The 27,907-nt window shown below is 46.5% G+C and overlaps 3 protein-coding genes across 7 annotated transcripts in view; 1 reads left to right on the top strand and 2 right to left on the bottom strand.

The window, feature by feature from the left end:
- osbpl6 (oxysterol binding protein-like 6) overlaps nt 1-14,601 on the bottom strand; it is a 40,992-nt gene extending 26,391 nt beyond the window's left edge. For 4 of the 5 annotated variants that reach the window (XM_062457784.1, XM_062457789.1, XM_062457787.1 and 1 more), the window contains exons 1-2: nt 14,347-14,601; nt 5,444-5,729 (exon numbers count right to left, since the gene is read on the bottom strand). In XM_062457784.1, coding sequence (XP_062313768.1) covers nt 5,444-5,619 — 176 coding nt within the window. In that variant the 5' untranslated portion in view covers nt 5,620-5,729; nt 14,347-14,601. The remainder of the gene's footprint in view (nt 1-5,443; nt 5,730-14,346) is intronic. The other variant, XM_062457785.1, reaches the window with a different exon arrangement.
- Nucleotides 14,602-16,483: 1,882 nt separating this feature from the next.
- On the top strand, nt 16,484-18,498 carry LOC134017782 (cytochrome c-like). Its single transcript, XM_062457790.1, has 3 exons — nt 16,484-16,641; nt 17,497-17,667; nt 17,769-18,498. The coding sequence occupies exons 2-3, from the start codon at nt 17,499-17,501 to the stop codon at nt 17,912-17,914; spliced, it is 315 nt and encodes a 104-aa protein (XP_062313774.1). The 5' UTR covers nt 16,484-16,641; nt 17,497-17,498; the 3' UTR covers nt 17,915-18,498.
- A 4,961-nt stretch (nt 18,499-23,459) lies between these two features.
- Nucleotides 23,460-27,009, bottom strand: LOC134017790 (putative nuclease HARBI1). The gene is made up of 11 exons (XM_062457819.1): nt 26,416-27,009; nt 26,060-26,130; nt 25,796-25,972; nt 25,644-25,705; nt 25,475-25,561; nt 25,344-25,385; nt 25,102-25,275; nt 24,680-25,022; nt 24,495-24,610; nt 24,287-24,398; nt 23,460-24,192 (listed from the first exon to the last, which is right to left on the bottom strand). The coding sequence occupies exons 1-11, from the start codon at nt 26,571-26,573 to the stop codon at nt 23,822-23,824; spliced, it is 1,713 nt and encodes a 570-aa protein (XP_062313803.1). The 5' UTR covers nt 26,574-27,009; the 3' UTR covers nt 23,460-23,821.
- Nucleotides 27,010-27,907: the final 898 nt, after the last annotated feature.

The following is a 27,907-nucleotide window of genomic DNA, read 5'->3' on the forward strand; positions in this document are numbered from 1 at the left end:
GCCATTTCAAATGTAAATGTGGGCTGATTTGAGACTGCTGTCTGTGGCATATGAAAAGCCACTCGAGCACAATGCGACTGTTTGAGACGGTATCAGAATGACTTCCTGTCCAAAGAAAGGCTGAATAGATACATGACTAGAGGACAGAGGACAGAGGTCATGACTAGAGGACAGAGGACAGAGGTCATGACTAGAGGACAGAGGTCATGACTAGAGGACAGAGGTCATGACTAGAGGACAGAGGTCATGACTAGAGGACAGAGGACAGAGGTCATGACTAGAGGACAGAGGTCATGACTAGAGGACAGAGGTCATGACTAGAGGACAGAGGTCATGACTAGAGGACAGAGGTCATGCTTTCTGAGGGGCAAATTACAACTGCATGGAGGTCGAGGTGTTTTCAGTCCAAACCAGCTGTCATCTTCTACACTCAACAACCAGCTGTGACACACACAAACACTGACCAGCACCCCAGCACCAGGCATTAATAATCACACCCAGAGACCGTAACAAGGCTATGCACTGACCAGCACTATAGCACCAGGCATTAATAATCACACCCAGAGACCGTAACAAGGCTATGCTCTGACCAGCACTACAGCACCAGGCATTAATAATCACACCCAGAGAGACCGTAACAAGGCTATGCTCTGACCAGCACTACAGCACCAGGCATTAATAATCACACCCAGAGACCGTAACAAGGCTATGCTCTGACCAGCACTATAGCACCAGGCATTAATAATCACACCCAGAGACCGTAACAAGGCTATGCTCTGACCAGCACCCCAGCACCAGGCATTAATAATCACACCCAGAGACCGTAACAAGGCTATGCTCTGACCAGCACTATAGCACCAGGCATTAATAATCACACCCAGAGACCGTAACAAGGCTATGCTCTGACCAGCACTATAGCACCAGGCATTAATAATCACACCCAGAGAGACCGTAACAAGGCTATGCTCTGACCAGCACTATAGCACCAGGCATTAATAATCACACCCAGAGAGACCGTAACAAGGCTATGCTCTGACCAGCACCCCAGCACCAGGCATTAATAATCACACCCAGAGACCGTAACAAGGCTATGCTCTGACCAGCACCCCAGCACCAGGCATTAATAATCACACCCAGAGACCGTAACAAGGCTATGCTCTGACCAGCACTATAGCACCAGGCATTAATAATCACACCCAGAGAGACCGTAACAAGGCTATGCACTGACCAGCACTATAGCACCAGGCATTAATAATCACACCCAGAGAGACCGTAACAAGGCTATGCTCTGACCAGCACTACAGCACCAGGCATTAATAATCACACCCAGAGAGACCGTAACAAGGCTATGCTCTGACCAGCACCCCAGCACCAGGCATTAATAATCACACCCAGAGACCGTAACAAGGCTATGCTCTGACCAGCACTATAGCACCAGGCATTAATAATCACAGGTAGAGGAATTGTAACAAGGCTATGCTCTCAACACTAACCAGCATCCCAGCACCAGGCATTAATGATCACACCCAGAGACCGTAACAAGGCTATGCTCTGACCAGCACTACAGCAACACCAGGCATTAATAATCACACCTGGAGAGACTGAAACAAGGCTATGCTCTCAACACTGACCGACACCACAAGGCATTCATTATCCCAGCCAGGGGGTTTGTAAGAAGGCAGCGATTGTCTGCAGTCCAGCTTGAACTGGCCATTATCAATGTGTGGCTCAGGGCACAGGCCTCACCACTGCCCCAGTTTAAACACAGCTCCTCCACGGCACCTGACCTACTGTAGCGCAGAGAGAGATTCCCAAAGAAAGGCCAGGAGGAGCCCAGGCGTCTGTTTGGGTTGTTCCTCCTCTCTGGGATGAGGGCAACAGATGGCAGCTTCTACTTTGACCTCAAACACAACCAGACAGACATGCAGGCCAGTGGGCAGGCCCTCAGATGGACCTCCCATTAGAGGTGAGCCTCTTCTAGAAGCTGTGCTGTCCTCGCTCAGGGCTTCTGGGCCCTGGGAGAGAGAAAGCCCAATCTTTACAGGCTTGACTCCTTCACTAAGAGAAAGGGGTGGAGATTCATTCCTTTGTCGGCGCAGCCTTTCATCTGACATCAATGTGTTCCTCCTTTTCCCATAAAAACAGCCCCTATCTGATCCCAGCACCGGTGATAATCGCGTCATTGATTTCGCTGCTGTCATGAATCGTCGTTATCAAAGCCGCTGTTCCTTGATATGCAACTCAAACCTACAGTTACCCCCGCTATCTCTGCATGTAACCCCTTATCTCACCAACATGGCAGACAGACAGGTGCATCACCAAACACGTTAGGATTATCTTGAGATAGCGAGGCTCTGAATGTGCGTGTGTGTGTGTGTGCATTTGTGTGTGCATGCGTGGGTCTGTGTTTTTGGAGGGGGGGTGGGGGAGGGTTTAATCTCATACCGCTGGTGGTGTCTTAAATTGCACTTGTGAGGGTGTCCGGCGTGTTGGGAGCGCGTCAGCAAAACAGAAAGAACACGTGGAGGGGAGCTGGATCACATTAAGGCCTCGCCCACAAATAGCCCTCCGCCTGAACGCCAGCCCACAGAGGCCTTCTCCCTCCCTGCCTCCCTCCCTCCCTGCCTCCCTGCCTGCCTGCCTCCCTCCCTCCCTCCCTCCCTCCCTCCCTCCCTGCCTCCCTCCCTGTAACATGCACCGTAAACACACACTGTAACATGCACCGTAAACACACACTGTAACATACACCGTAAACACACACTGTAACATGCACCGTAAACACACACTGTAACATGCACCGTAAACACACACTGTAACATGCACCATAAACACACACTGTAACATGCACCGTAAACACACACACAGTAAAATGCACCACACACACCCAATATAACAAGCACCACAAACACACATACACATGCAGTAAACTGCACGCCATACACACACACATACAGAAACCACAACGGGCTAACCAACCCAGTGTTATCAAGCACAAGTAAAGACTCTTCCATGGTGTTGGTGACAGATAGCCAACTGCCAAACAGTGGGACTCGGCCACAGACCGCCCCAACCCCTCCACCCTGCCCCCAGCCCCACCCCCTCCCCCCAGCCCCACCCCCCAGCAGACCAACTCAAACAGCCTGGCCAAACCACAGCCCAATAACATCCTTAACGTAACAACGGCCCTTTCTAAGGACAGGCTGAGGCGAAATAAATCAACCAAACATCTGTTCTGGTTCTTTCCTCCTTCTGTAATCAGACTCATTTCATGAAGGTAGCAGAGGACTAGTTCTCCGATACAGCCTTGAGGTCAGAGAGAGGCCTGGCTGGGCAGAGGGCCGGGAGCAGGGAGAGAGAAACTTCTAGAAAGGGTTAACCCTGGAACTCGGCGGCGGCAGAGTATGTGTTCCATCCAAGCTCCATTTCCCCTCTATCTCCCAGCAGCAGTCCTCCTTAGAGAGCTAGCTAGCTCCCATGGTTACCAGAGTTAGGCGCCGACACACACACACACATTCACAAGCAGGCACGCACACACACACACACACAGGCACACTCAGGCAGACACACTCATGCACACACACTGCATACCAGAGTGTACTATATCTTCAGTGGCACACACACACACACTCTCACACACACTCTCACACACACACTGCATACCAGAGTGTACTACATGCTCAGTGGCACACACACACACACACTCTCTCACACACACACACTCTCACACACACACTGCATACCAGAGTGTACTACATGCTCAGTGGAGCACCCATGCTTCCTCAAGCCCGCGCCCTCTCTGCCTCTCAGCCCTCATGAATAATTCATCACCCGGAGCCAACGGAAAAGCCGTGATGTCATAGATTCCGAGCCAGTGTCCTGTTTCGCCATGGCGACGGCGATATGGTACATCTGAGGGCGGCAGAGGGACAGCTCGAAGCGTCCGAGACCAGAGACTCAGGTTTAAGACCCTCGTACTGGAAGCCGAGCTGAAATAGAGGTGTCTAATTCCCTGTTTACTGTCTCAGCTGTGCTAACGGCATGGGCCTATCACATCACTGGCCTGAACTCACAGCACCTCCACAATCCAAACTGTGACAACAGTGTGATCGTGACCTTACCAGCTCCATGCTGGATTTACCTGCTATAAATAGTTCTGTAAATAGCTTTCTTTTTGCCTGGGTCTGTTGACTGACTGTCTGACTGTCAGACTGTCTGTCTGTCTATCTATCTGTCTGCCTGTCCGTCTATCTGCCTGTCTGTCTGTCTATCTGTCTGCCTGTCTGGGTCTGTCAGCATGAGGTTTTCCCGGGAACCCTGAACGGAGTGAATAACTCCAGCAGAACCCTGTCCTCCACTGGTCTCAGACCAGCTGAACGGAGCGTAACACTGTGAGACTCTTACCCTCCTGTAGTACTCTCAGACCAGCTGAACGGAGCGTAACACTGTGAGACTCTTACCCTCCTGTAGTACTCTCAGACCAGCTGAACGGAGCGTAACACTGTGAGACTCTTACCCTCCTGTAGTACTCTCAGACCAGCTGAACGGAGCGTAACACTGTGAGACTCTTACCCTCCTGTAGTACTCTCAGACCAGCTGAACGGAGCGTAACACTGTGAGACTCTTACCCTCCTGTAGTACTCTCAGACCAGCTGAACGGAGCGTAACACTGTGAGACTCTTACCCTCCTGTAGTACTCTCAGACCAGCTGAACGGAGCGTAACACTGTGAGACTCTTACCCTCCTGTAGTACTCTCAGACCAGCTGAACGGAGCGTAACACTGTGAGACTCTTACCCTCCTGTAGTACTCTCAGACCAGCTGAACGGAGCGTAACACTGTGAGACTCTTACCCTCCTGTAGTACTCTCAGACCAGCTGAACGGAGCGTAACACTGTGAGACTCTTACCCTCCTGTAGTACTCTCAGACCAGCTGAACGGAGCGTAACACTGTGAGACTCTTACCCTCCTGTAGTACTCTCAGACCAGCTGAACGGAGCGTAACACTGTGAGACTCTTACCCTCCTGTAGTACTCTCAGACCAGCTGAACGGAGCGTAACACTGTGAGACTCTTACCCTCCTGTAGTACTCTCAGACCAGCTGAACGGAGCGTAACACTGTGAGACTCTTACCCTCCTGTAGTACTCTCAGACCAGTGCAGACCCCCCCCCCCCTTCCCCAGGGGAGGTTCTAGACCATTTCAACTGGGGAAGGGGGGGGGGGGGGCAAGCTGGGGCCAGTTGTGCTGTTAGAGGCGCCAGTTATATTAAACATTATTGTTGTCATGTAGTTTTCTTCACCGAATAGCAGGCATTAACAGGCAAAAAGACCATGTTTATAATTGTTCTGACTCTACATTTAAGGGGGCCACAAGGGGGTCCAAGCTTGTTGTCATAGGGGCACGGGCCCCCCCTGGCCCATCCACCCCCTACCCCCCCACCACCACCCCAGGCTTACCTGCCGGCTGTCCCTCTGGGAGGAGGAGGAGGACGACATGCTCTTGTGGGTGGGCGTGGAGGTCTTGTGGACGGGGGTGGAGCTTCTCTCCTCGGCGCTCATGGCCCGGCCCTGGGGGCCGCGCAGGTGGGGGCCCCGCTGGTGGGGGGCGGGGAGGTGGGACATGGCCCCCGCTTTCTGGTCCTCCCTCGGCAGCGCTAGGCCTGGCGGGCCAGGGGCATTCTCTTCCTCGCGCACGCACACGCACACACACGCTCTCACGGCGCTGCTCTCATCTGCAAGGAGGGGAAGAGAAACACACACACCGTCACCCTCTTCTCTCAAGCTCTCGCCTGTTGAGCCTACAGAACAGAGTTACAATTAACAAGCAAACAGCCCGTCATCACGCACTTGAAAAGAGGAATTGTTTTTGGCCTCACCCAAGTCTCTTAAACACCCTCCAACAGCCTAAATGTGCTCCCGGCCAGTCAGCAGCAATTCGATTGAGGGAGTATTTTTGGAATCGCAGATGATAGGTTTCAATTTTTGTATCAAGACATATTCCAGTCTGCATTACTGAAGAGGCCTTTCATTATGTTTACGACCAGGTTGTATCTAGTGACCGGTCTTGACCAATCATACTCCACTCAGCAGAGACTCGTGCTTAGTACAACGCCTGCCTCAAACACACACACTCCGAAACACACACACTCCCCAAACACACACACACTCCAAACACACACTCCGCTCATGTAATTGGCTCGCTGAGGCATGCTGGGATTTCTCTGTGACACATGCAGATGAGAATTACTCCAATTAACACTTCTCCTCCGCCCAGCCTTGTTTGAGATGCAGGCCTGCACTTTGGCCCACAGCCATGTGTCCAGATAGTTTATGGGCATAATCAGTGTCTGTGCTGCATGACATAGAACCCATCCCACCAGACTGCACTTGTTCCATAAACCCCTCCACATCTAATCACCATTATGATAATGACTGTAATTGGATAAGGATAGCGAATCAATACAGGACAGAGCGACTACGCCGGCTGAACCAAACACACAAACTAGGACGCCTTGGGCTAACTTGGAGGGGGTGAAAGGAAAGGAATGGACAGGGTTCGGGACTACTTTCAGCCAGGACGGATACTGTGGAGTTGTTCTCGACTGGAGCCTGTCAGAACGGTGGTTGCTGTGGCGTCTCCGGCTGAACGGTCGAGGTGCGTCGGGCGAGCCCCTCGTCAGTCCAGCCACGGCTGCTGACTCAGCGCGGGGGGAATGCCGAGTCACCGTGTGAGCTGTCACCACGCTCCGGCATCGATCCCTTCCTACTGTACACTGCCCAGTCAGAGAGGGAGAGAGGGAGAGAGAGAGAGAGAGAGAGAGAGAGAGAGAGAGAGAGAGAGAGAGAGAGAGAGAGAGAGAGGGGCAGGGAGAGGGAGAGAGAGTGAGGGGTGAGGGGAGAGGGAGAGAGGGAGAGAGAGTGAGAGGGGGGGAGAGGGAGAGAGAGTGAGGGGTGAGGGAGAGTGAGAGGGGGGGAGAGGGAGAGAGAGTGAGGGGTGAGGGTTGAGGGAGAGAGAGAGAGGGAGAGAGTGAAAAGGGGGAAAGAGGTGGGAGGTATATAGACATGGCAGGGGGGTCAGGGCAGGGGAGAGTTGAGAGAAGGTGAGAGAGAGACTGACAGAGCCCTGACCAGGTTAACTGAGCCCGGGGGACAAGAAGTGCATTTATCCACTTCAGTTTGTATTCCACAGCAGGAGAGAGATGTGGAGTTTCACCGTGAGCTGGATGAAACCACATGAATCATAGCCCTGCTAACCTGGGTCTGGGGTAGCTTAGTGGTTAGAGCATTTGACAGCAGCTCAACAAGTTCCAGGTTCAAATCTCCCCGTGGCGCAGGTCGCTTTGGATAAAAGCCGCCCCTAAATGAGTCCATCGTTCGAGAGTACATTCGAACTGCTGCTGGAGAGACAGATCACCTGCTTCTGCAGGTTCCCTGCTGATGTCAAGCAACATCTCACACGCTCCCAGAAGGTCTGATTAGTCTATAATAACCGCTGTCTATGAGGCAGTCACCCCCCCCCCTCTCTCCAGACTGCTGCTGTTCTTAGAGAACAGCTCATTCAGAAGCACCACTGGGCCAACAACAGGATGCATCTGCTGCGCTCTGCAAGAGCATGTGATCAGGAAGCAGCCGCGAGCATGTCCTCTCTCTGCAGCACCGCCGTCCGCACGCCAGCCCTCACATGACAGCATGGCGCGCGCCGCACCACGGAGGATTCTAGAATTCGCCATCTTTGAATTCACACGTAACCGGACACACATCTAGAAGGAACATCCGGCGCGTCATGACATTTACATTACATTTAGTCATTTAGCAGACGCTCTTATCCAGAGCGACTTACAGTGAGTACAGGGACATTCCCCCGAGGCAAGTAGGGTGAAGTGCCTTGCCCAAGGACACAACGTCAATTGGCATGACCGGGAATCGAACTGGCAACCTTTGGATTACTAGCCCGATTCCCTCACTGCTCAGCCATCTGACTCATGAGCCAGCGAGCCGCCACGCAACCAAGGACAACGCCCTTGGTACAGCAAGGCCCTCTTGGTTCCTGTTTGATGGTAGTAAGATAGTAATATCAGTGTCCTCTGAGAGACAGGGGATGGAAATGGCTTACCTCCAATCAGATCTAATGTGGTAGTAAGAGTATCCAGTTACAGTCTGGGCTGTAGGTTTGTGGGAATGGGACACTGATTTTTTAAATAACTGAGGATACGGCCTTTAAATATTATTTTCTTGGGGACACGTACCACCCCTGTATGTTGAAATCGACGCCCCTGGTTACAGTATCTGTTATTTATATCAATACACATACACATATAGTAAAACAGTGCAGTTACATAGGAACTGCTTGTGGTTACACTTCATTGTGGTTTTGCATGTAAGTTATTACGCAAATAAAACAGAAAAGGGAGGAGGGTTTGTTAAAGGATATGGGGTGTGGTTGAATATTGATGTTGTTTTGAAATTTCAATCTTCAACTGCGCCTTTACATCCAATTATCCCCCACACCACCCCCATACAGTGCCTTCTTACACTTTTGTAATAACCTATACTGCCAACACTATTATTCCTGCCAATACCATTTAATTACACATCAATGTACCTACAATGTTGTTACTATAGGTGTTGCTACGTACTGTATTTACACTGTAGTTCATGTAACCTTGACGTACAGTGTTGCTATGTAGTTGCATGGTAGTTAATGAAACCGTCATGTGAAGTGTTGCTGAATGTGCTATACGTGGCCAAGAGCACAACTCTATAAATAAGAACACGAACACATCCTGCGTTCCAGTGAGAGGACAAACACACACGTGTTCAGCTGCCAATCCCTGTGAAGATTGAGAGGCGGCGTGCCCCCATGCGATGCCAGTAAGCATGTTTGAGGATATCCTCCTTGGACTTGATTAGTCATGAGTTTAAGCTGCTAAATCCCCTCGCTGTAATTCTGGCCCCTTAGTCTGGTCACGCCAGCGCGCAGAGAGCCAGTGTGGAGCCACACGACACACGTAGCCCTCTGGACCCATCAGGACCGTGTAACGCTCGACTTTCTCTCTCAGGGCCGCGCGTGTAGAACAACCGAGATCTCAAGGTGTTTTTGACGGGGGTGGTGTTGTGAGTGGCCTTCTGTGGTTGGAATTTGAGTTTTCTCTTCCTCTACAGAGCAGCGCAAGGTCTACAGGGCTGCTGGTGTGTGTGTGTGTGTGTTTAGTGGAAGGAGGAAGTTTTGCGTGTGAATCAGTCTTAACTTTTGTGCCTTCCTTTACATGAGCATGTATCACATACAACCCAACCTTTTTAAGATGTCCATTTTATTAATAAATGTACAGTAAACAAACGCTCTGGTTGTGAGCGATATTGACTTGGTTTACGGCTTGACCATCCGTGCAAGTGGAGTACATGAGCCTGTGTTCTTCCCAACGCTGTTGAGAAGCTGTCCTCGACCCCAGAGCCGTGACAAAGACACTTGTTTTTGGCAGCTTGGTGACAGATTCCTTTGCTGAATTCCACTGCCGAGAGAAAATGTCCCAAATCTGACAACACTGCTGGCGATTCTTGGCCTCAAACACAGCGCTGTTTGTGCTTCACCATCTTGCCAGTCGGCACGAGAAAGCCATTTCCTAAACACCACATGACAGATGGTTTTATCATCTTGGTGGGAAACAGATAAGACTGGGATACTCTATAGCGCTCCAATAAATCAAACTCTTCAATACAAACTGATTGGAGGTGAGCGATTTCTTTCCTCTGCCTCGCTGAGGACACAATCAATGTGGAGATCCTATGGCTCTCTGCAGCTGTTTGGCTGATGTCGTCTTTTTACCCAACCTGCTCACCCAACAGGTCCATTATTAAAATGTGATCGTTAAAACTGCCTGACGGGACTGACAAATTACACAAGAAAGACAGCCAAGGACAAAGGAAACACGGATAAAGAATGAAAGATGCCGTGCTTTTAACGGTGTAGTGTTGTGCGCAGCCAAATGTCGATGTTTTGGTTTCAAAGGCCTATTCGGCGAGCAGGGAAAACGATTCGGTCAATACAGAGACTTCAAGACTGCCTCCCCTCAAACAACATCCTTTTTTTTAAGCCATCCACTACATCAAGGCCTCTAGGGTAGCCAATGTAATCAACAGAACAAGCCTTGTGCAGCAGCTATACTGAGGGAGAACGGACAGAGAGAGAGAGAGAGAGAGAGAGAGAGAGAGAGAGAGAGAGAGAGAGAGAGAGAGAGAGAGAGAGAGAGAGAGAGAGAGAGAGAGAGAGAGAGAGAGAGAGAGAGAGAGAGAGAGAGAGAGAGAGAGAGAGAGAGAGAGAGAGAGAGAGAGAGAGAGAGAGAGAGAGAGACTGGGAAGTTGTAAACAACTACAGTGTGTGATTATCGTTACAAGGCGGTGGACTGTTGACTGTGTCAACCACGTTAAGTACTATCTGTGACACCCGTGTAAGGTGTGGATGTGTCGCTGGCACAGGATTCATTACAACGTGAGAAATAAATGTGACTCGGAAAAAGAAGCGCACGCGTGTATATTTAGTCGTCTGTGTCGAGTCAGCTAGTGTCTGAGGGATGGCACCGACTGGAGCACAAGCACAGACAGTCATGAGTCTTCTTGTTTGGCCTGTTTGAATGTCCACTCAGCAAAGCCCTCCGGCACTCCCTGCCAACACACACACACACACACACACATACAGGTACGGATCAACACCCACACAACCAAGACTCGGGGACATCTCGCTCCCACAGTCTGATACGAGAATATCAGCGATTAACAACTTAAACCACTAATACAGACTGTTATTGCCTCGTGTGACCAGACAATTACTACTCAGGAATCCCTGTCCTTCAAACGATCCTTCTAGAAGGTGCTTAGTCTCCATATCCTGGAGTCTGGGCTGGAAGAACATGAGGAGGCGGTTGGTGGGACATTGAAAAGCTTAAGCTTGTCGCAGACACAAGGCCGCAGCCTCAAACCCTTCCGACCCCCTCGGGGACACTCAGCAGCAGGGCATTGTGGGTAGTCTCCATACTGTTTCAGGCAAGGACAACCAACCAGGGTTGAGCCTGCTGCTTGCCGCACCAAGATCAGTTCCATAAGAACACAAACACCCACTTCTCTCATCACAGACAGACAGAAAGCTGTTTCCTCGCCAAGGGACAAAACGATCGCTTCAGTCCCTTGGCTGGCACCCTTTGAATATACCGCAGAGCCTTTTCTGAGGTAAATTGACTTCCCTTCAAAGGGAACGACACAGCACCAGAGAGGTCAAAGTGATTTCCCTAACACTGGTCACTGGCACAAGTTTCAATGAGTAGGCATAATCTGAACAACATTTGCAAAATCGACGTTTTCATGATGATGTGCACAATGTTCTGTAATTTCAAAAAAATACCACAGTTCAACCGTGCTCAAATCATTTTGTAAACGTGCCCCCATATTACTGCAATGTACCTTTGACACACTTTATCAAGAGCAAGTTGATAAATGGATATGACTATAGGGCATTACTCAAGTAGTCTCTTCTGGGGTCTTCCCCAATACGACAGCAAGCTAAAAGCCGGTTGTGTAAGTACCCTCATAAAATGATAAGACAAGCAAAATGGTCCATCTCCTCCCCTCTAAACATGCCCTCTCAGCCCGATCACGCACACGAAACAAACTCAACATGATTTCACGCTCCAGCGAAACCACAGAATGTGAGAATCCCGAGTACGTTTCCCTGAACACAGGAGTCGGCCTGCTTAGAGATGTCCGACTAGCACAGTACTAAGCCACAGCAGTATGGGCAAGCGCATTTACTATAGGAAACATCGGCAATAATCAGTCCGTGGCACTAATCCGTGACACCATTAAAAGGTATCGAGAGTTCTTGCACAATTAAAGAGAATCTGATGAGGGCCATCTGGGCTGCCATCCGCTCTATGACACATCAAGGTTCATTAAACTGAACTCTGGAGACACTGAAGCCAGCCTGGAGACAAACGATGAACAGCAGAGTAAACACTAATGATCTGACAGTCAGCGATTGAAGGACTGCACAACACATGGTTGGTAATCCTTTCTAGAGAGGTTTGTCTACAACAGTCGAATGCATGTCAATCGCTGTCCTTGTCACTGGAACATCATTGGGGGATGTTAAAACGACTGTCTAGATTCAGTTGGGCGTATTTCGAGGAGAAAAAAAAACACATGCTCCGAAATTGTCTTCGGGGCTTTATCCAATCGACTGTCACGAGACATGAACTTTCCTCTTGAAAGTATTGAAGTTGAACCTCTCAACAGGAGTGTCTGCTAGCGAACAAGAGACAAGCGCTGTTCTGTTTGGAGCCTCCACGTGCTGATGAAGAGAAGAGGCCAGCCTCCCTGAGAGACGGTCACCTTCGCAGGCCTCCCTCACCATCACCACCGAAGACCCTGGATAACCGCAGGCCCTTGTCTCTCCCCCCTCAAGACGAGCCTAGCAGACGCAATCCCCCCGCCGTACCATTTCCCAAACAGCGCTTATCTACGATTCTGTGGACCGATGACGTTCTCCGTCAGCCTCGGCTGGAACCATTGGAGGAAACGTTTCCCATCGCCGTCCGATTTAGGAGCGGCTGAGAGCATCAGGATCGCCGCTCCATCCAAAATACCCCGTGGCTTCTGGGACGTGAAGCTGCTTAAAGTCATGGGCCAACCGACCACAGCACATCTTCCTGACACACAAAAGGGCAACAGGTCTGAACCCGCCTCTGTTCTGTTCTGTGATGGTGTGTGTTTACCCAGGGTCGAGTCTGGCCCCTTCTAATCAATATGTTCTAAACACGAAACCCCTTCAATGGCAGTATCAGTCCCTCTCTGCAACGGTTCCAGATGTTCCACACTGATATCGCTCGGCGTGACCACAAACATACAATACGACGTTTACATATCAGTTTCCCTTTCCCCAGCTGGGGGCAATCTATTTGTTTACGCTGGTTTTGACTACAGGTGCTTTGCAACGACATGTTGCGGCGTATCACGACACTATTGACCAGGGCGTCTATCCTCCCAAGTACCTGTACTGATCCATCTCTCACATGCATAATGAACACGGCCCAACAACCCTGACTCATGTATCTGGTTCATATTACTAGACACCAACATGGGGACGTTGTCCCTGTCTAGGGACAGCTACTGTCTAACCCTATTAACAGGTATCAGTGCATACCGGTGGAGCCCAGCTTACGTGGGATATCGGCTGTCAGTACAACCTTGCGTTATTCTAGATCGGAAGCTCATATAATGCATACTCAGTTTTATATCAGAAAACTTTCAGCATGGTCAATTTTCTGTGCAATTCAACTTGTGTTAAAACATCACATTGATATACCGGCATTTAGCTGATATAACCCAGGTATAACTGCTAATAGGGGGAAGCTAAAATGCTCTGCGGAGACAGTAGTGCCACAAATCCTGAGTCATGGGTGCAATTTCTCATTAACTCCTAGACCATTTGAGGATTTTAAGGAAAAGCTGGCCTCAATGTGTCTCTTCCAGACAATTCCAGGGATGACATCCGTGAACCAGCTCACAGAGGATCTAGTGATTCTCTATGAAACAAGGAGACCTCCAGCCTACCCTGTCAAGCCTGGAACTCAGTCTGAAACTCACCCTGATGGACCTGCTCCAGAACGACAATGTCCGTGTGCATTTCCCAACATCCTGCTCCCAAGTTTCTTGATCAATAAAGTTATTTGGTTATCTCAAAATAAATTTGCCTCCTCGCATTTTCAAAGTGTGACCTTCAGTTATAAAACGTTGTAAAGTCAAACGGATCATCCTTGGGTGGGACGAAGAAGTTCTCGACAAAGCTGTAGGCCTCCTCCTATCACTGCTGGAGGATGAGGAGGAAGACAAGGATGCTGGTGTCGAATCGTCTTTGCGGTTATTATAACGGCCCTGACAAAGGTGGACGTCGCATTGTGAAAACGCTTAAATCTCATCAGCCAAATGAAGGCAATCAATAGAGGGAATAGTTGCAGCTGTAGAGACAGTGACGCAACTTATCCGCACAGGCGCTTGCGGTAATCACACAATCTTACCTAATAACAGCCATATGCTTCAACAGCCCGTTAAAATATATGATTTCGTAAGTGTCTGAACCTTTCAAATTATATTCATTTGGTAGGTAGAGGGCCATTTCAAAGCCTAAGCAAGCTGTCATCCATTTCTCAGGTAAGATGAGTCATAAAAGGATATGCTAATGTGGCTTTACCAGGTATGTATACAATCTTCAGGAAGAAAACACTCTGGGGTCAATTTACATAAGCATAGTAACGATGTGCATAAACACAATGGACCAACAATGGTTTGAATCGAAAGCCTTACCGCGGGCTCATTGTACCTTGTCTCAGCAATTCTTGGCGCAGGAAACAAATGATACGACTTCCCTACGCAATGAACAAAGATACCGGATTCCGTCTTCACAGACTGGTAATATTACATACGGCTCTCACTGACAGCCATTATCAAACAGCGAGCATGATGGAGGTAAGAACAGAAGCAAGGGAAAGTCAAAAAAGTGCTGTGTGTCCGTTTTCTTCTAGGATGCAGCTACTGATGCTGTTCATCGGCTCTCGGTCGCTCCTCCCTGCAGCAAGGATGACTTTGAGAGAGAAGAAAAGAGTGGACTGGATCACCGCCACAGATTGGACAGTGGCTATTCACAAAACAAGGCTATGGATTATTGAATAACATCTACAACGCTCAAGGAACAGAGATTTGGGGTAGGTCATTTATGTCATGGGCAGTGGTCACATATACAAAGGGCATGTTCCCCACAAAAGTTTCCTTCATAGTGTCATTTACTTTACTGGATGAATAAGGCTCAGTCTCAAGGGCAAGAGTCAATCTCAATCTTAAAAAATTGAAAAGCAGATAAACCAATAAATGAACCATTGGTGAAACCAGAAATACATACTGTATATTTTATACAATGCTTTAGAGGCCCTTTCAAGAGTAAGACTGCCATCTGGTGGCGAAACAAAACACGAATCAAGTAAAACATTCAAACTTCGACATTAGAAGACCCCACATGAAAAACTCACATGATCAAAGCAATAATCCTCTCAGGAAAAATAATTTTCTTAATAGAAACTGTTTAGGGCCTTAGTCTTTTGAGGTAGGCGTATTTAAGATGATTAAAAATGGAAGCCTTTCATATGGGTCTGGAATGATTTATATGCCATTAAGTGAGTGTTTCTTTTCTTAAAAGCTCTGACACTGAAGGTCACACAGTGATAGACTCTGTCGGTTACATCAGGTGTGGAACACACCCTAACTCCGATGGGTCATTTGCTGTAACCCTGAAGCAATACCTAGTGACTGGAACCTGGAGGCTGAACTGGCTCTCTCTGGAGTGAACCGGTTTAGAAATCCAGAGGCGGCAGGGAAAAGTCTGGGACTGATCACAGTCTTCATTACGGAAGTACTGACATTTTACAGTTAACATTCAGTGATTAGCAGAGGTACCCTTTCAAGTTTGTCGTAGTCTGTTCACATGTCCAGTCAGTGTGAATGTGGGGTCATATTTGGCAAGGTATCCACTCTGTCTCTGTTTTCAAGAGTGACCCAAAATTAGACCCCACTGACTCTTAACCCTGGCAACCCTTGCCCCCACACTAACCCTGTAGCCTTAATTCCGCTGTCCTAATGCTGACTACAGCTCGATCTCTAAAAAAAAAAAGTATATTCTAAATGTCTTGCTGATTGCTGATAATTATAGATTCGTTAGTAGAACTCTAATATATGTCAGTCCATCTGTGACATTCTTGCGTGTAAAAAGGGCTATACAAATACATTTTGATTTGATTTGTTTAACGATCATTTTTGGAAAAAAACATCGCGCCATTTTATGAAGGTGTTACATGGGCATGAGATACTATGCCTATACGGCATAACAAACCGTCTACTATAAATAACATCCAAGAGTCATCTCACCAATATGCAAATAATGTATTACGATGTTATAAAACGTTTACACAGTGCACGTTCTTTATTCTATGCAGTAAAATCAAACAGCGCCACCTTCTGTTTTAGTCTGTGTGCTTGCCACAAATTAGACTACATAGTCTTGTAATTTATCTCACAAATTGCAACACTGTCGGGTTCACTATGACGTTTTTCGTGGGATCAACCAAATCTTTTTGGGAATAAGGAAGTAGTGCATTAGCACTGTGCCCTCAGGAGACCGGAGAAGCCCTTTCATAACCACTCCCAGTGTACGAATGTTCCCTACACTTAAGTAATCGTACGCCTATGCTATGCCAACAAACTATGATAAAATACTACCATAAAATTATTTTCATACACTGGCTCGGTATATTAGCAACATTAAATCAATTTTATAAATGGTATATGCGCTACGTGACTTGATGCTGTAACTCCCTATTGGGTAATCTGCCCGTATTTAAAACAGCTGTTTGACAGGCTGTGACGGTGGTGATGACATAGACAGCATGTGACTAGAAGTGAGTAATTTTATTCACAGGACTCGCCATCTCGAAACCAAGAGCGTTTCCTTTTCAGGGACAGACACTACGGTCAAGGAGGTCGGAGGGAAAATACTATTAAACTCAAGATTTAAACTCAAAGGAGTACTATTGGCACATACAACCCAAGCAGGTGAGACTTTAAACATAGTTTAGTAGACTATTTTTTCCCCATTGTTACCCTTTCAAAGTTTTAGACACATTTGATTTAAAAGTTTGCCGGCTTAGTGAAACGTGGGCTTTTCATGAAGGTCGCTTATATAGGAGCTAGCTCTATGTAGCTCGCTAGCTAGCCGTTGAAGAAAGGTCTTCTTATATTCCCAAGAACATTCCTCTCCTTTTCCCCCTTTTATTTGCTTATAGTTATGTGTTTTAATTGTACATTTGTGCTCATAGTTCCTTATCGTTCAACTATACACCCATCACGAGAATGTTGGCACTGACAGGGTTAGCAAGCCTCACATGTTTCAAAGCCGGTAGGAGCCGGCTAACCAGTAGTAGCTAGCTTGTTAACTAGCTAATTTGGCGAATCCTTATTTTGTTACTCGTTAAAATGTAACTTGTATCGCTTTTAGGCAACTACGTTCTCATAAGTAACTTCGTAATTTAGTAATGGCAAGGTACCCAAGTTGTCTAGCTAAAAGGGACCTTGAGATTTTACGATGGGCTAAAAGCTAGCTAGCCCGGCCAGACCACTGCAGTTATTGCGCACCGTGTTCTCGGTGGCCCACGTGACATTCAGCTGGGAGGCAGACGAGGTAGACGTTACGAAATCAAGGAATACCTGGAAGATCTAGTCAGCAATGATCCCTATCTTATCTTGCCCGTTCAAAATGTGCTCAGATGGGGAAAGAGTTTTACAATTTAGCTTAGTGTGGGGAAATTCCAAGTAAGAGTTTGAAAAAGGTTGTCCAACTATTGCTCACCTTTCGTAACATTAACGTAGAATGCTATTGGACTAACGGGTGCATGTTTTGTTCTACAAGAGTCATGGGTGATATCAACAAAGGAAAGAAGGCGTTTGTCCAGAAGTGTGCCCAGTGTCATACTGTGGAGGATGGCGGAAAACACAAAGTGGGTCCAAACCTGTGGGGTCTGTTCGGCCGCAAGACCGGCCAGGCAGAAGGCTACTCCTACACAGACGCCAACAAAGCCAAAGGTACCTTTTGTGAACGCAGCCGTCCCACAATCTGTGGGGAACGCAGGAAAGCCAACTCTACGTCACGTTTCACGAACCTTAACCGTTTTTCACCTGACCAGGTATCGTCTGGGACACGAACACCCTGATGACATACTTGGAGAACCCCAAGAAGTACATTCCTGGAACCAAGATGATCTTTGCAGGGATCAAGAAGAAGGGCGAGAGGACAGACCTGGTGGCGTACCTGAAGTCTGCCACCTCGTAGACGCCACACCCTCCCAGTCCAGTGTATAGTCTTACCTACGCAGTGTGTGATGAGTGATCAGCTGTTCAGAACAGGCAATCGTACAGAGAACTAGGGTGATGTTCCCGAGCCTTTAACAGTTATGCCTTACGTCTGTTGTCGGAGTGAGATTAGTTGTGTTGACGTCTCGGTTCCTGAAGGGTCTTAGAAGGTTGTATGGATGAGCAGTGGACATATTTATCACAGCTGTATTTCCTTTTGTGTTTCTCTATTTTTATGGAAATGATGCAAATTCCCTGGTTTAACAGGTGCCTTTATATGATAAATTATTGAAACATGGACTATATGTATTGAGTAAAAGCTGTGTAGAATATTTTGTTTTTAATTGGAAAAACGAGGAAAAGCTGTAACTGGTTTGAATGCATGCATGTCTTACACATCTTGTCTTACACATGACATCAGGTCCATCTCGATCACAAGGGATTACTTGGCTCCAGACTGTGGTTGTCTGACCCAAATAGCCAATACCTCACTTACTGTATCTGCATGTCAAATGGAATATGTCTTAAATTAACATTTCAGTGGAATAAAACAAATTAACTAGTCATTTGTTCTGTGTTTCGTTGGTCAACCTCCATCATTAAACAGTAATACACATCTCATTTAGCAGACGCTCTTATCCAGAGCGCTCTTACATCAGAATCAGATTGGGTTTTATTTGCCATGAAAGTTTGCACAGACAAGGAATTTGCTTTGGCAGGAGGGTGCAAACATTAAACATATAGGAATCTAAAATTTAAATATGAGGACTAACTATACTAAGGGTACATAACTAGCAATGGAATTAGATTAAAATAAACTACAATAAAATAAATAGCATGATGAAACTACCTCACAGTATTTAAGAACTAGTTATCACTGTAATATAAGTCGACAATATTCTTAAATCCTAATTAGATTTGTGCCATGAGTTTGTGTGCCTGTTAGGCGCATGTTGTGACTGCAATCAAAATCAGGTTACACACAGATATAGAGGCGGATGTAGAAGGTCAATTTACACTTGTGTCAACATATCCTTTAAACGTCAACAGCTTTTTACAAACTGAGATATGCTACTGTATCCATTACAACTTGTTTAACGCAACCTACATCAGTGGTTCTTAACCCTGTCCTCAGGGAACCCCTGTCCTGCATGTTTTAGATGTTTCCCTGCTCCAACACACCTGATTCAAATAATAATAAATCTAGCTCTGTAGAAGCCTGGTAACAAGCATGCATTTGAATCAGGTGTGTTGGAGCCAAGAAACATCTAAAACATGCAGGACAGGGGTTCCCTGAGGACAGGGTTAAGAACCACTGCTCTACATGGTACACGTTCTCAAGAAGAACACATACTGAAAGTGTTCGAATCGAAGTTCACTAAATGCTGCAGTTTGCGGAGTGTGGCTCCCTCTAGTGGATGGAGTTTGCAGGCTTGGAACTGGAAGGAAACGGAAAGCAGGTGCATGTCAACAGATAATTAGGTCACAATTGACTAATAATCAAATCTAAATGTATTTGTATTGCCCTTTTTACACGCAACCATGCCACAGAGGGCTTCACATACGCCCATAGAACTGCCCCTCAACCAACCTAATCCCTCAAGGAAGACAAGGAAAAACTCCCAGAAAAAGTCACTGGAGGAGAAAAAATGGAAGAAACCTTGGGAGGAACAATTCAGTGAGGGATCCCCTCCTCCAGAGACGGTTGGTGAAAGAGAGGAGCAGAACACAGGCTTAACATAGTCATACAGCAGGGAAGTGTCAATGGGTTTTGAAACACTAAAATCCATCGTTCAACTTGGTAGATGTGGGAAGGGACCGGGAAACTCGCTGTTGCCCGTCATGGAGACTGGTTTCCGGTTGGCGACCAGGTCCAGCGTTGGCAGACCGACGACCAGGCAGGTGCTGACAGCTCAAACCCCCCACACCACTAATAAACTGAGCACATTTGTAAATGTGCAAGAAACCATAAACTTCACTATCAATTGTCTAAATGTAAGACCAAAAATGGGTTAAGTCTTGTGTTTTGGACCAATCCCAGAATATATAATATCCTCCAGTTCCATACATATTTCCACGTACAACCCTTAAACAAAAGAACAGTGTAGGGTTCCATTCAGAACCTTAATTGTTATCTTGGATCCTGGCATCTGTCTGAAGGGCTTTTCTATTATCATCAAACATCTTGAAACCGGTGGAACATAAGGCTACACTACTGCTCAGGACAGTAGTGTAGCCTACTGTACACCCCCACCCGCCACTTACGGTCTTCTTCTGACAACCGTCTGGTGGTCCCACCGCTCAAGACCGCCCGGTCCCAACCCAAGCTCTTCTCCTTTCTGGCCCCCCAAAGGTGGAATCAACTCCCCACCTCCATCAGGGACACTGACTGTCTCCCCACCTTCAAGAAAAGGCTCAAGACGCACTTGTTCCGGGAGTACAACGGCACTTAGGAATGATTGGCTGGACCTGATGTTAGTTTCCCCCAGGATCACAATGTCTCTTATTGAGAGACTTGTTGCTCTTGTTGGTTTGTTGTAACTGTCCTAAAATTATTGTACTCGCTGTGAAATATTTTATTGTTGCTTGCTTTTTCCACAGGTACACTCTTGCACTTTTGAGGTTCTTGCTGTTTAATTGTAACTTGTCTAACTACATGCTCTTATTGTTCTTCCCTTTGGGACTTAATTGGTTTCACATTGTATGCTTCATGTTTGGCTACCCGCAATGTTTGGGGCTATCTTGTTGTTATGATCAGTGACCTATGCACTTTGTAAAGCTCTCTCTTGGAAGTCGCTTTGGATAAAAGCGTCTGCTAAATGCACGTAATGTAATGTGACACCAGTAAAAGGCTGGAGGTTTCCCCCATGGATTTTATTTATGAACAGTTTAGTTGCTCTTGAAAACACTATTATCACACGCTCGTTCAGTTCCACCAGGGGCCACTGTTTGGCTATCACAATGTGAGGTAAGACTATCGCATCCATCCAGTAGCCTACTTGGGAAGCAACGGCAGCCGCCGGTCCAGGTCGCCACCTCCTATTATGATGGACATTTTCTCCGCTGTTAGGATGGTAGGTAGCTTAGTTACAATCACATAAAGCGGGAAACCCTTTAAAGAAGAGTTGCACGGTGGAGCCGATGACTTGAGAGTTCTTGAGAAGATTTTTTGAGTGATGCATTCGCATGACGAAGTCGACCGTGGAGTGTAGCCTAACCAACCGTTGCCAACGTCATTTGCGCACAAGATTCCCACATTGGTGATTCAGTAACAATGTCGCTTTCTGTCATATGAAGCGTGTGTCTATTCGCATTTTTGCATTTTGGTTCACAACACAGATGGAGTTATTGCTTTAGACTGCAAAGATGGTTTTGGACATATTGTCGCGCAAGATGCCTTCAGCCTTTTTCGCGTTGTGCGCTTCTTAACCCTTGTGTTATCTTCGGGTCATTCTGACCCATCAGTCATTGTGACCCACCGTCGTATTGCGACATCTTTACCGCATACAAAAACAAAGTGAAGCATTTTCTTTTAACCGTTGGGCTGTCTCAGACCCCCCACATTGCAAATGTTAAAAGAAAATTATTTTTATTTGTTTTTGTATTGGGTAAAATTGGGTAAACACAACGATGGTTCATTATGAACCTTTGGGTCATGTGACCCGAAGGCAGCACGAGGGTTAAGCAGAGCCAAGGTCAGTGTGGGGTGAGAGAATGGAGAGGAGGTGGGGGAGAGTAGGTATAATCAATACTTAGGTCACTCAATAGATGGAGCTAAACTTTGGATACGTTGCTTACACACATAAGCAACGTATCCAAAGTACACACATAATGCATTCATTTACAACATCTTTCAAATCACATGAATTATTTTCTCACTCAGACACAACCACCATCAAAACTTGATGTACCCATGTCAATCATTGGTTGAGACAAGTATGAAATGCCTCTAATACGTAATATTACAATAGTTACATTTGTGAATTGGACCAAACTGCAACAGAGTGTGCTAACCAACAGTCTGAGAAAATCCTTCTTGCTCAGACACACATTTTAAAGGAGTTTTTAAGGAGGGTGGGGGGGAGAGAGAAGATAGGGGCACAGGTCAAGGGAGAGAGGGGATCACACTAGACACACAGACAGTGTATATTCAAGTGGGTAATACTGTCATATTACTGGTCCTAAATGTAGTGTTTCCAGTGTTTACATTGTGTGTGTGTGTGTGTGTGTGTGTGTGTCTATAGGGCCACTGGGTCACCAACAAACACACAGCATGTCTTCTATCATCCTATATAAAACATCTTTATTTCTCTTTATTTAGTCACTAAGACACTATTTAGTTGATCACATTCAGTGGAACTGAGATCAAAGACAGGATTGTTGTTTGTCAACAATGAAAACAAAACAAACATTCTACACACAGCAATATTTACAAACACTCTGGGATATCAATCACAGCTGTATACAGTTCAATCTTCAATGACATCTATGTGAGCACAGTGTGTGAGAGTGTGTGTGGGCTATTCTACTTGACACAGGGACACTGAGGAGTCAGGCCAAACCCTGAACCCAGGATAGAGGGGCTCAGTGAATGTGCTGTGGAATGTGTGCAGGTGGGTCAGTGTGTCAGAGGAGACTGTGTAGAAGGACAGAGTGCCGGCCGGCCAGTCCAGATACACTCCTACTCTGTGGGAGCTGGGGGGGGGGGGCAGGTATGGCAGTTCTCTTATTATTGTGACAGGCAGCGTAACTGTTATCATCACACCTCAGACTCCAGGGGCCTGTTGCACAAAACTAGGATAAGGGATTAAGCCAGGATATCTTGGTGATCCTGGCTCAATTGATCCGTAATCCGGTTGCACTAAAGATGGATAGGGGGCAGGAGGATATGTTATGGTATAAATTACCATGGAGATTTATTCTGTGGAGCTAGCCTGCTCCAGACCAGGCTAAATTCCAGGATCTATTTAATCTCATCCCTAATGTCAGTCAGCAGTCACCACAAATGGAAACCAATAGTTATTTCACTGCTCACTATACATTGTTATCACATATAACTAGACCCACTGTCATTATTTAAACGTTTGTGATCATTAATTTCAATGATTTTGGATAAAAAATGATTTTTAGATGATGTTGCTATCATTAGATAATTTACAGTTTCCCATAGACTATAAGGCTATATATAAAATGATAGAATATTAGGGCCACAGAGGGGAAAAAAACACAAGTCATAATATTGTAACCAGTTGTTTTAAAGGAGGACAGTTGTTAAAATGACAGATGTGGGGCATTTCGTGAAATTGTACTTCAGTATGGTTTCATAAACAAAGACATGCTGATGTGCCAGAATATTAAGTATCACATTGTCATAAGTATCAAAACTGTAAAAACAATATGTAGCTTTTCTGCAGAAAGAACCAGCCTCATAAATTTATGACTTTATCCTTTTTCTTCAGTGTGGCCCTAGTACTCTGTCATATAAACAAAATACACATTCCATATGAATATAAAAACACAATGTGTAACATTATGTTCCTTTATTGAATAAGGACAAAACAAAGCAGGTAAACCATCAGCTCCTTTCGAAACTGAAGTCACAGTGACTCTACAAGATGGAAAGCACAGAATCCAAGCATATTATACAAAATGATACATACACATTCAAAGGTCTGTATATAACACACCCTGCATGTCTGCACAAATCCATACACATCAACTGAACAGACAAATGAATGGATGCAGTAGCCTCCCTGCAGCCTTGTATTACACACAGTATACCGCACAAACATCATAAGAGGCCAAATTCGTAAAAAAACGAACCCAAAAAAACCCAAATTCCTCTGCCACCGCAGGACATATTTAACCAAAATTGAAAGCACACATACTAACTAAAATAATTCAACACATATTGGTCCCTCAGCAGCCGACCACTGTCGTCATCAGGGAAGATTGCCGGATTGTCCCAGTCCATGGCTGGTGGCACTCTGGGGGCCCTCTCCTTCCTCAGGCAGGCCACATTGTGGAGGACAGCACAAGCCACAGTAATATCACATGCCCTAACAGGGCTGACCCTTAATTTGTGAAGGCAGTGAAAGCGTGCCTTCAGGAGGCCAAAGGTCATTTCAACTCTGGCCCTGGTCCTGGCATGGGCATGGTTGTAGGCCTGCTGTGCTTCCTGGGGGTCTGTGAAAGGTGTCAGGAGAAAAGGTTGGCAGCCATACCCCCTGTCTCCCAGCAACACACCAGAGAATTCACCTGTCAACACAAAATCTCATCATTACTACCTCATAAACACAGTGATATTCTTGACACAGCCATGATGGTTATAAATAGGGGTTGTGTGGCTTACCTTGTGATAGGCACTGATAGATTTCAGAGGCCCGAAAGAATCTGGAGTCATGGACTGAGCCAGGCCATTTTGCCACAACATTGCTGATCACACAGTCAGCATTGCAGACCATCTGAAATCATAAGATGAGGAATATTACACCAATCAATGCACATCACTGGCAATGCAGAGTGTTCGTCAATGGACAATATCAAAAAGTTATGTTCACCTGAACATTAATGCTGTGAAAGGATTTCCTATTCACAAAATCGGCCTCATGGGCACCTGAGGGGGCTTTTATCCTTATGTGTGTGCAGTCCACTGCACCAATGACATTGGGGAAACCTGTCACACAAAGTAATGAGTATCCTACTATGTGTTAACAGTTGTCCTGTAATTTGTAGATCCTCTTACCTGCAATCCTATAGAACTCCTCTTTGATGTCACAGAGTCTTCTGTGGCCAGGGAAGGAGATGAAGACATCTGCTAATGCTTTGATAGCCAGACACACACTCCTTATTGTGCGGCAAATTGTGGCCTTGTTCAGCTGTTCTGCATCCCCCACTGAGTACAGGAAGGCTCCACTAGCAAAAAAGCGCAAGGCCACACAAACCATTTGCTCCACACTCAGTGCATGGCTCCGTGCAGTGCGGTGCTTAATCCTGGGACCCAGTAGTCTGCATAGATACCTGATGCCATCTGCAGAAAACCTGTATCTTTCATATAGATGGTCATCAGCTGTGTCATCTTCTTGGAGCTGGGGGAGGAAAGAAAAATAATGATTAATACATTTGTGTTACAGTTAGCATACAGTGTACATTGAAGGCATATCTCACCTCCCTCTCAAGTTTTTTTATTTCAAGGTCCAGTTTCCTAATTGTCCTCTTTTTTATTTCGGACTCCAGTGCAAGATTTTCCATCTTTTTCTTCTTGTACTGAATGTCTATGTCTGCCAGTTCTATTTGGCGCCGGAGGTGGTTGCCATACAACTTTCTGATAGCTTGTGAGCTCTGTGAACACAATACAATTAGCGCAGTTGGAATTTGGCAGGATGTGGTGTCCTTTTATTAATACGCACTATGTTGCCAGGCTGGTTTTCCCACTGTATAGCATCTGGGTCCTGTAAAATAAATTAGATTTTTTTTTATTTTGATGAGGACTCCTCACCATTGTAGAGTAAATAGTACTTTCACAGTCTTAACATGATACCTCATGCCTTCTGGAATCCAGAGAGATGGTCTCCTCCCCATCATCGTCTCCATCATGTGCTGTTGCTGCTGCACTGGGGCCTTCACCCTATCACATTTAATCGGATTCATATTGAAGCTAGTAGACAAGACATGCCAGGCCTACAGTATGCCTTTGATGGAGTACTCACTGGATCAGCATCGTCTGGTGCTTGTGCTGGTGGCTCTAACAGGAACACAGTGCTGCCAGACACTGCAAGGCAATAGGTAAACCAAAGTCAGACAGTCCAAATTGATTCAATATGAATGTGGTTGTATCCCATGTAGAGATGGAAGGACATACCTTGAATGAAGCGGGTGGCATCTTGGGAGGAACCTATGCTCGTCTCTTTTCCCCCAGGGATCCCCTCTAAGACGGGCCTGCCTTTATTTAGCTCCAAGGCCATGTCCTCTGCTGGGGTAAGGTCAGCCTTTGGTGACCCACCACCCGTGCCTTGTCTGTGGGTATTCTTTTTCACTGCTAAAACAGTACAGACAATGTGTGAGCAGGCACCTTCTGGGTACAATATATGCTTGTGCTTTGTTAAATATTAGTCAGGGACCATACCATTCTGCAGAATGTTCTTGTATTTGATTTTGACCTGCTGCCATGTCCGTTTTGGCCCGTTCATGTTTAATCTACACACACACACACACACACATTTAATGGAGTCACACTGCAAAAAATTACTTGGTATTTTTGTCTTGTTTTCAGTAAAAATATCAAAAAATGTATCATAGCTTTATACAGTGTGATGGAGTTACTTTACACAATTTCACTCATATCTGCAGTGCATTTCAATTAAAAATTTAACCGTTTCATAATTACAGTACAACTGCATTTTTGGAGATGTGAATTAAATATTTGAATTGTAATTGTGATGTTTCAGCGGAGCGGTGAGTGTGTAATTGTGCACTACTTACGCATTCAGGCGGTCTGCAATACTTTGCCACGCTTTTTCTCTTTGCTTTATCACTGTGGCGGTGTTGCCTTTCTTCTTAATTATATCTTTTACCTCCTCGTATGCCTCCATGAGGATTTGTGCTTCCGACGGGGAAAAGTACGCGGCTCTAGTTGCCATGGTAAATCAGTTAATCTGTGATCTGTGGCGGGGTCTATTTGAGTGAGCCGTGAGCGCGCACCTATCCAGGATTGGTTTCACCTGGCTTAATGAATCCGTGTCTGCTCATCCTGGCTTGGTCTTTGTGCAACCAATTAAGCCTGGACGCACATGTTTTGGCTTCATTGAGCTCAGCTGAGTCATTTATCCCGGATGTCTTAATTCTACTTTTGTGCAACAGGCCCCAGGACTTGTTATTGTATCCAAGCCCACAGTCAGCACCCCCTCCTCTCCTGCTGATTCCTTTATATGTCACTGCTATAGAAACCCATCCTCCACTCCACTCTGCCTCCCAGTAACAGCGCCCAGACAGACCCTCTCTACACAGCACCTGTGGATAGCCCTCAAATCTCTCTGGGTGATCAGGATACGGCTGCTGCTCTCTCCCCCCTGTCACCTTTCTGTTCTCCTCAGACAGAGAGAGGTGTCTGTATGCTGTGTTTGGGTCCAGTGTGAGCTGATGAAGAAAGTGTTTTGTCCGTCTCTTCATAAACGGAGTGACTAAGTTCAGTTGAGTTCTGGATTTCTCTGAAGTATTATCAATCTGCAGATTGGGAGAGAAAACCAGACCTCTGACAATAAATGACCACACAACACCAGGCTTAGGTCTCAATCATGTCTCTCTCAGCTCTGAAAGCCGGAGGACCATCTTTTATAGAGCACAGGAATGTAAACATAGATAGTGACAGTCAGGCAGTAATGACGTTACAACAGTCTCAGAGGAAGAGAATCACAGCTCCCAACACATGACCACTCAGACTAGAGAGATCATAGTTGGCGCTCTCCTTGTAGTCATGACCAAGGACGTTTACCCAGTACTTTCTCCTGATCACGAACATCTATTAACCCTGACACATAGACACCATCTACTCTTATTAATAGCAAGCTTACATGAGAACATACTAACTAGTATCCAATGACTAGTTATATTGATTAGTGATTAGTGTAAGCACACAGGAAATCCCAATTTCTTCCACAGAGCTCACAGGCATCTGATGGGGGAGACCAAGAAACAATATATTACTGATTATCATCATTCACATTAGAACCTCTCTCTCTCTCCACCCTTCCTCTCTCCCTCTCTCTCCACCCTTCCTCTCTTTCTCTCTCTCTCTCTGAAGGGGGGGGGGGGGGTGGAGGAGGCAGGGGAGGGGGAGAGAGAAGAGAGATGAAAGGAGGACAGGTGATGAGAAGGGAGGGGAGGAGCGGAGGGGAGGAATGTAGTAGAGAGGAATGGAGGAGGCAGCGAGGGAAAGGGAGGAGATAAGGAAAGGAAATGAGAAAGGAAAGGTGGA

This window comes from Osmerus eperlanus, chromosome 3, assembly GCF_963692335.1.
Source record: "Osmerus eperlanus chromosome 3, fOsmEpe2.1, whole genome shotgun sequence".
Classification (NCBI taxonomy): Eukaryota; Metazoa; Chordata; class Actinopteri; order Osmeriformes; family Osmeridae; genus Osmerus; species Osmerus eperlanus.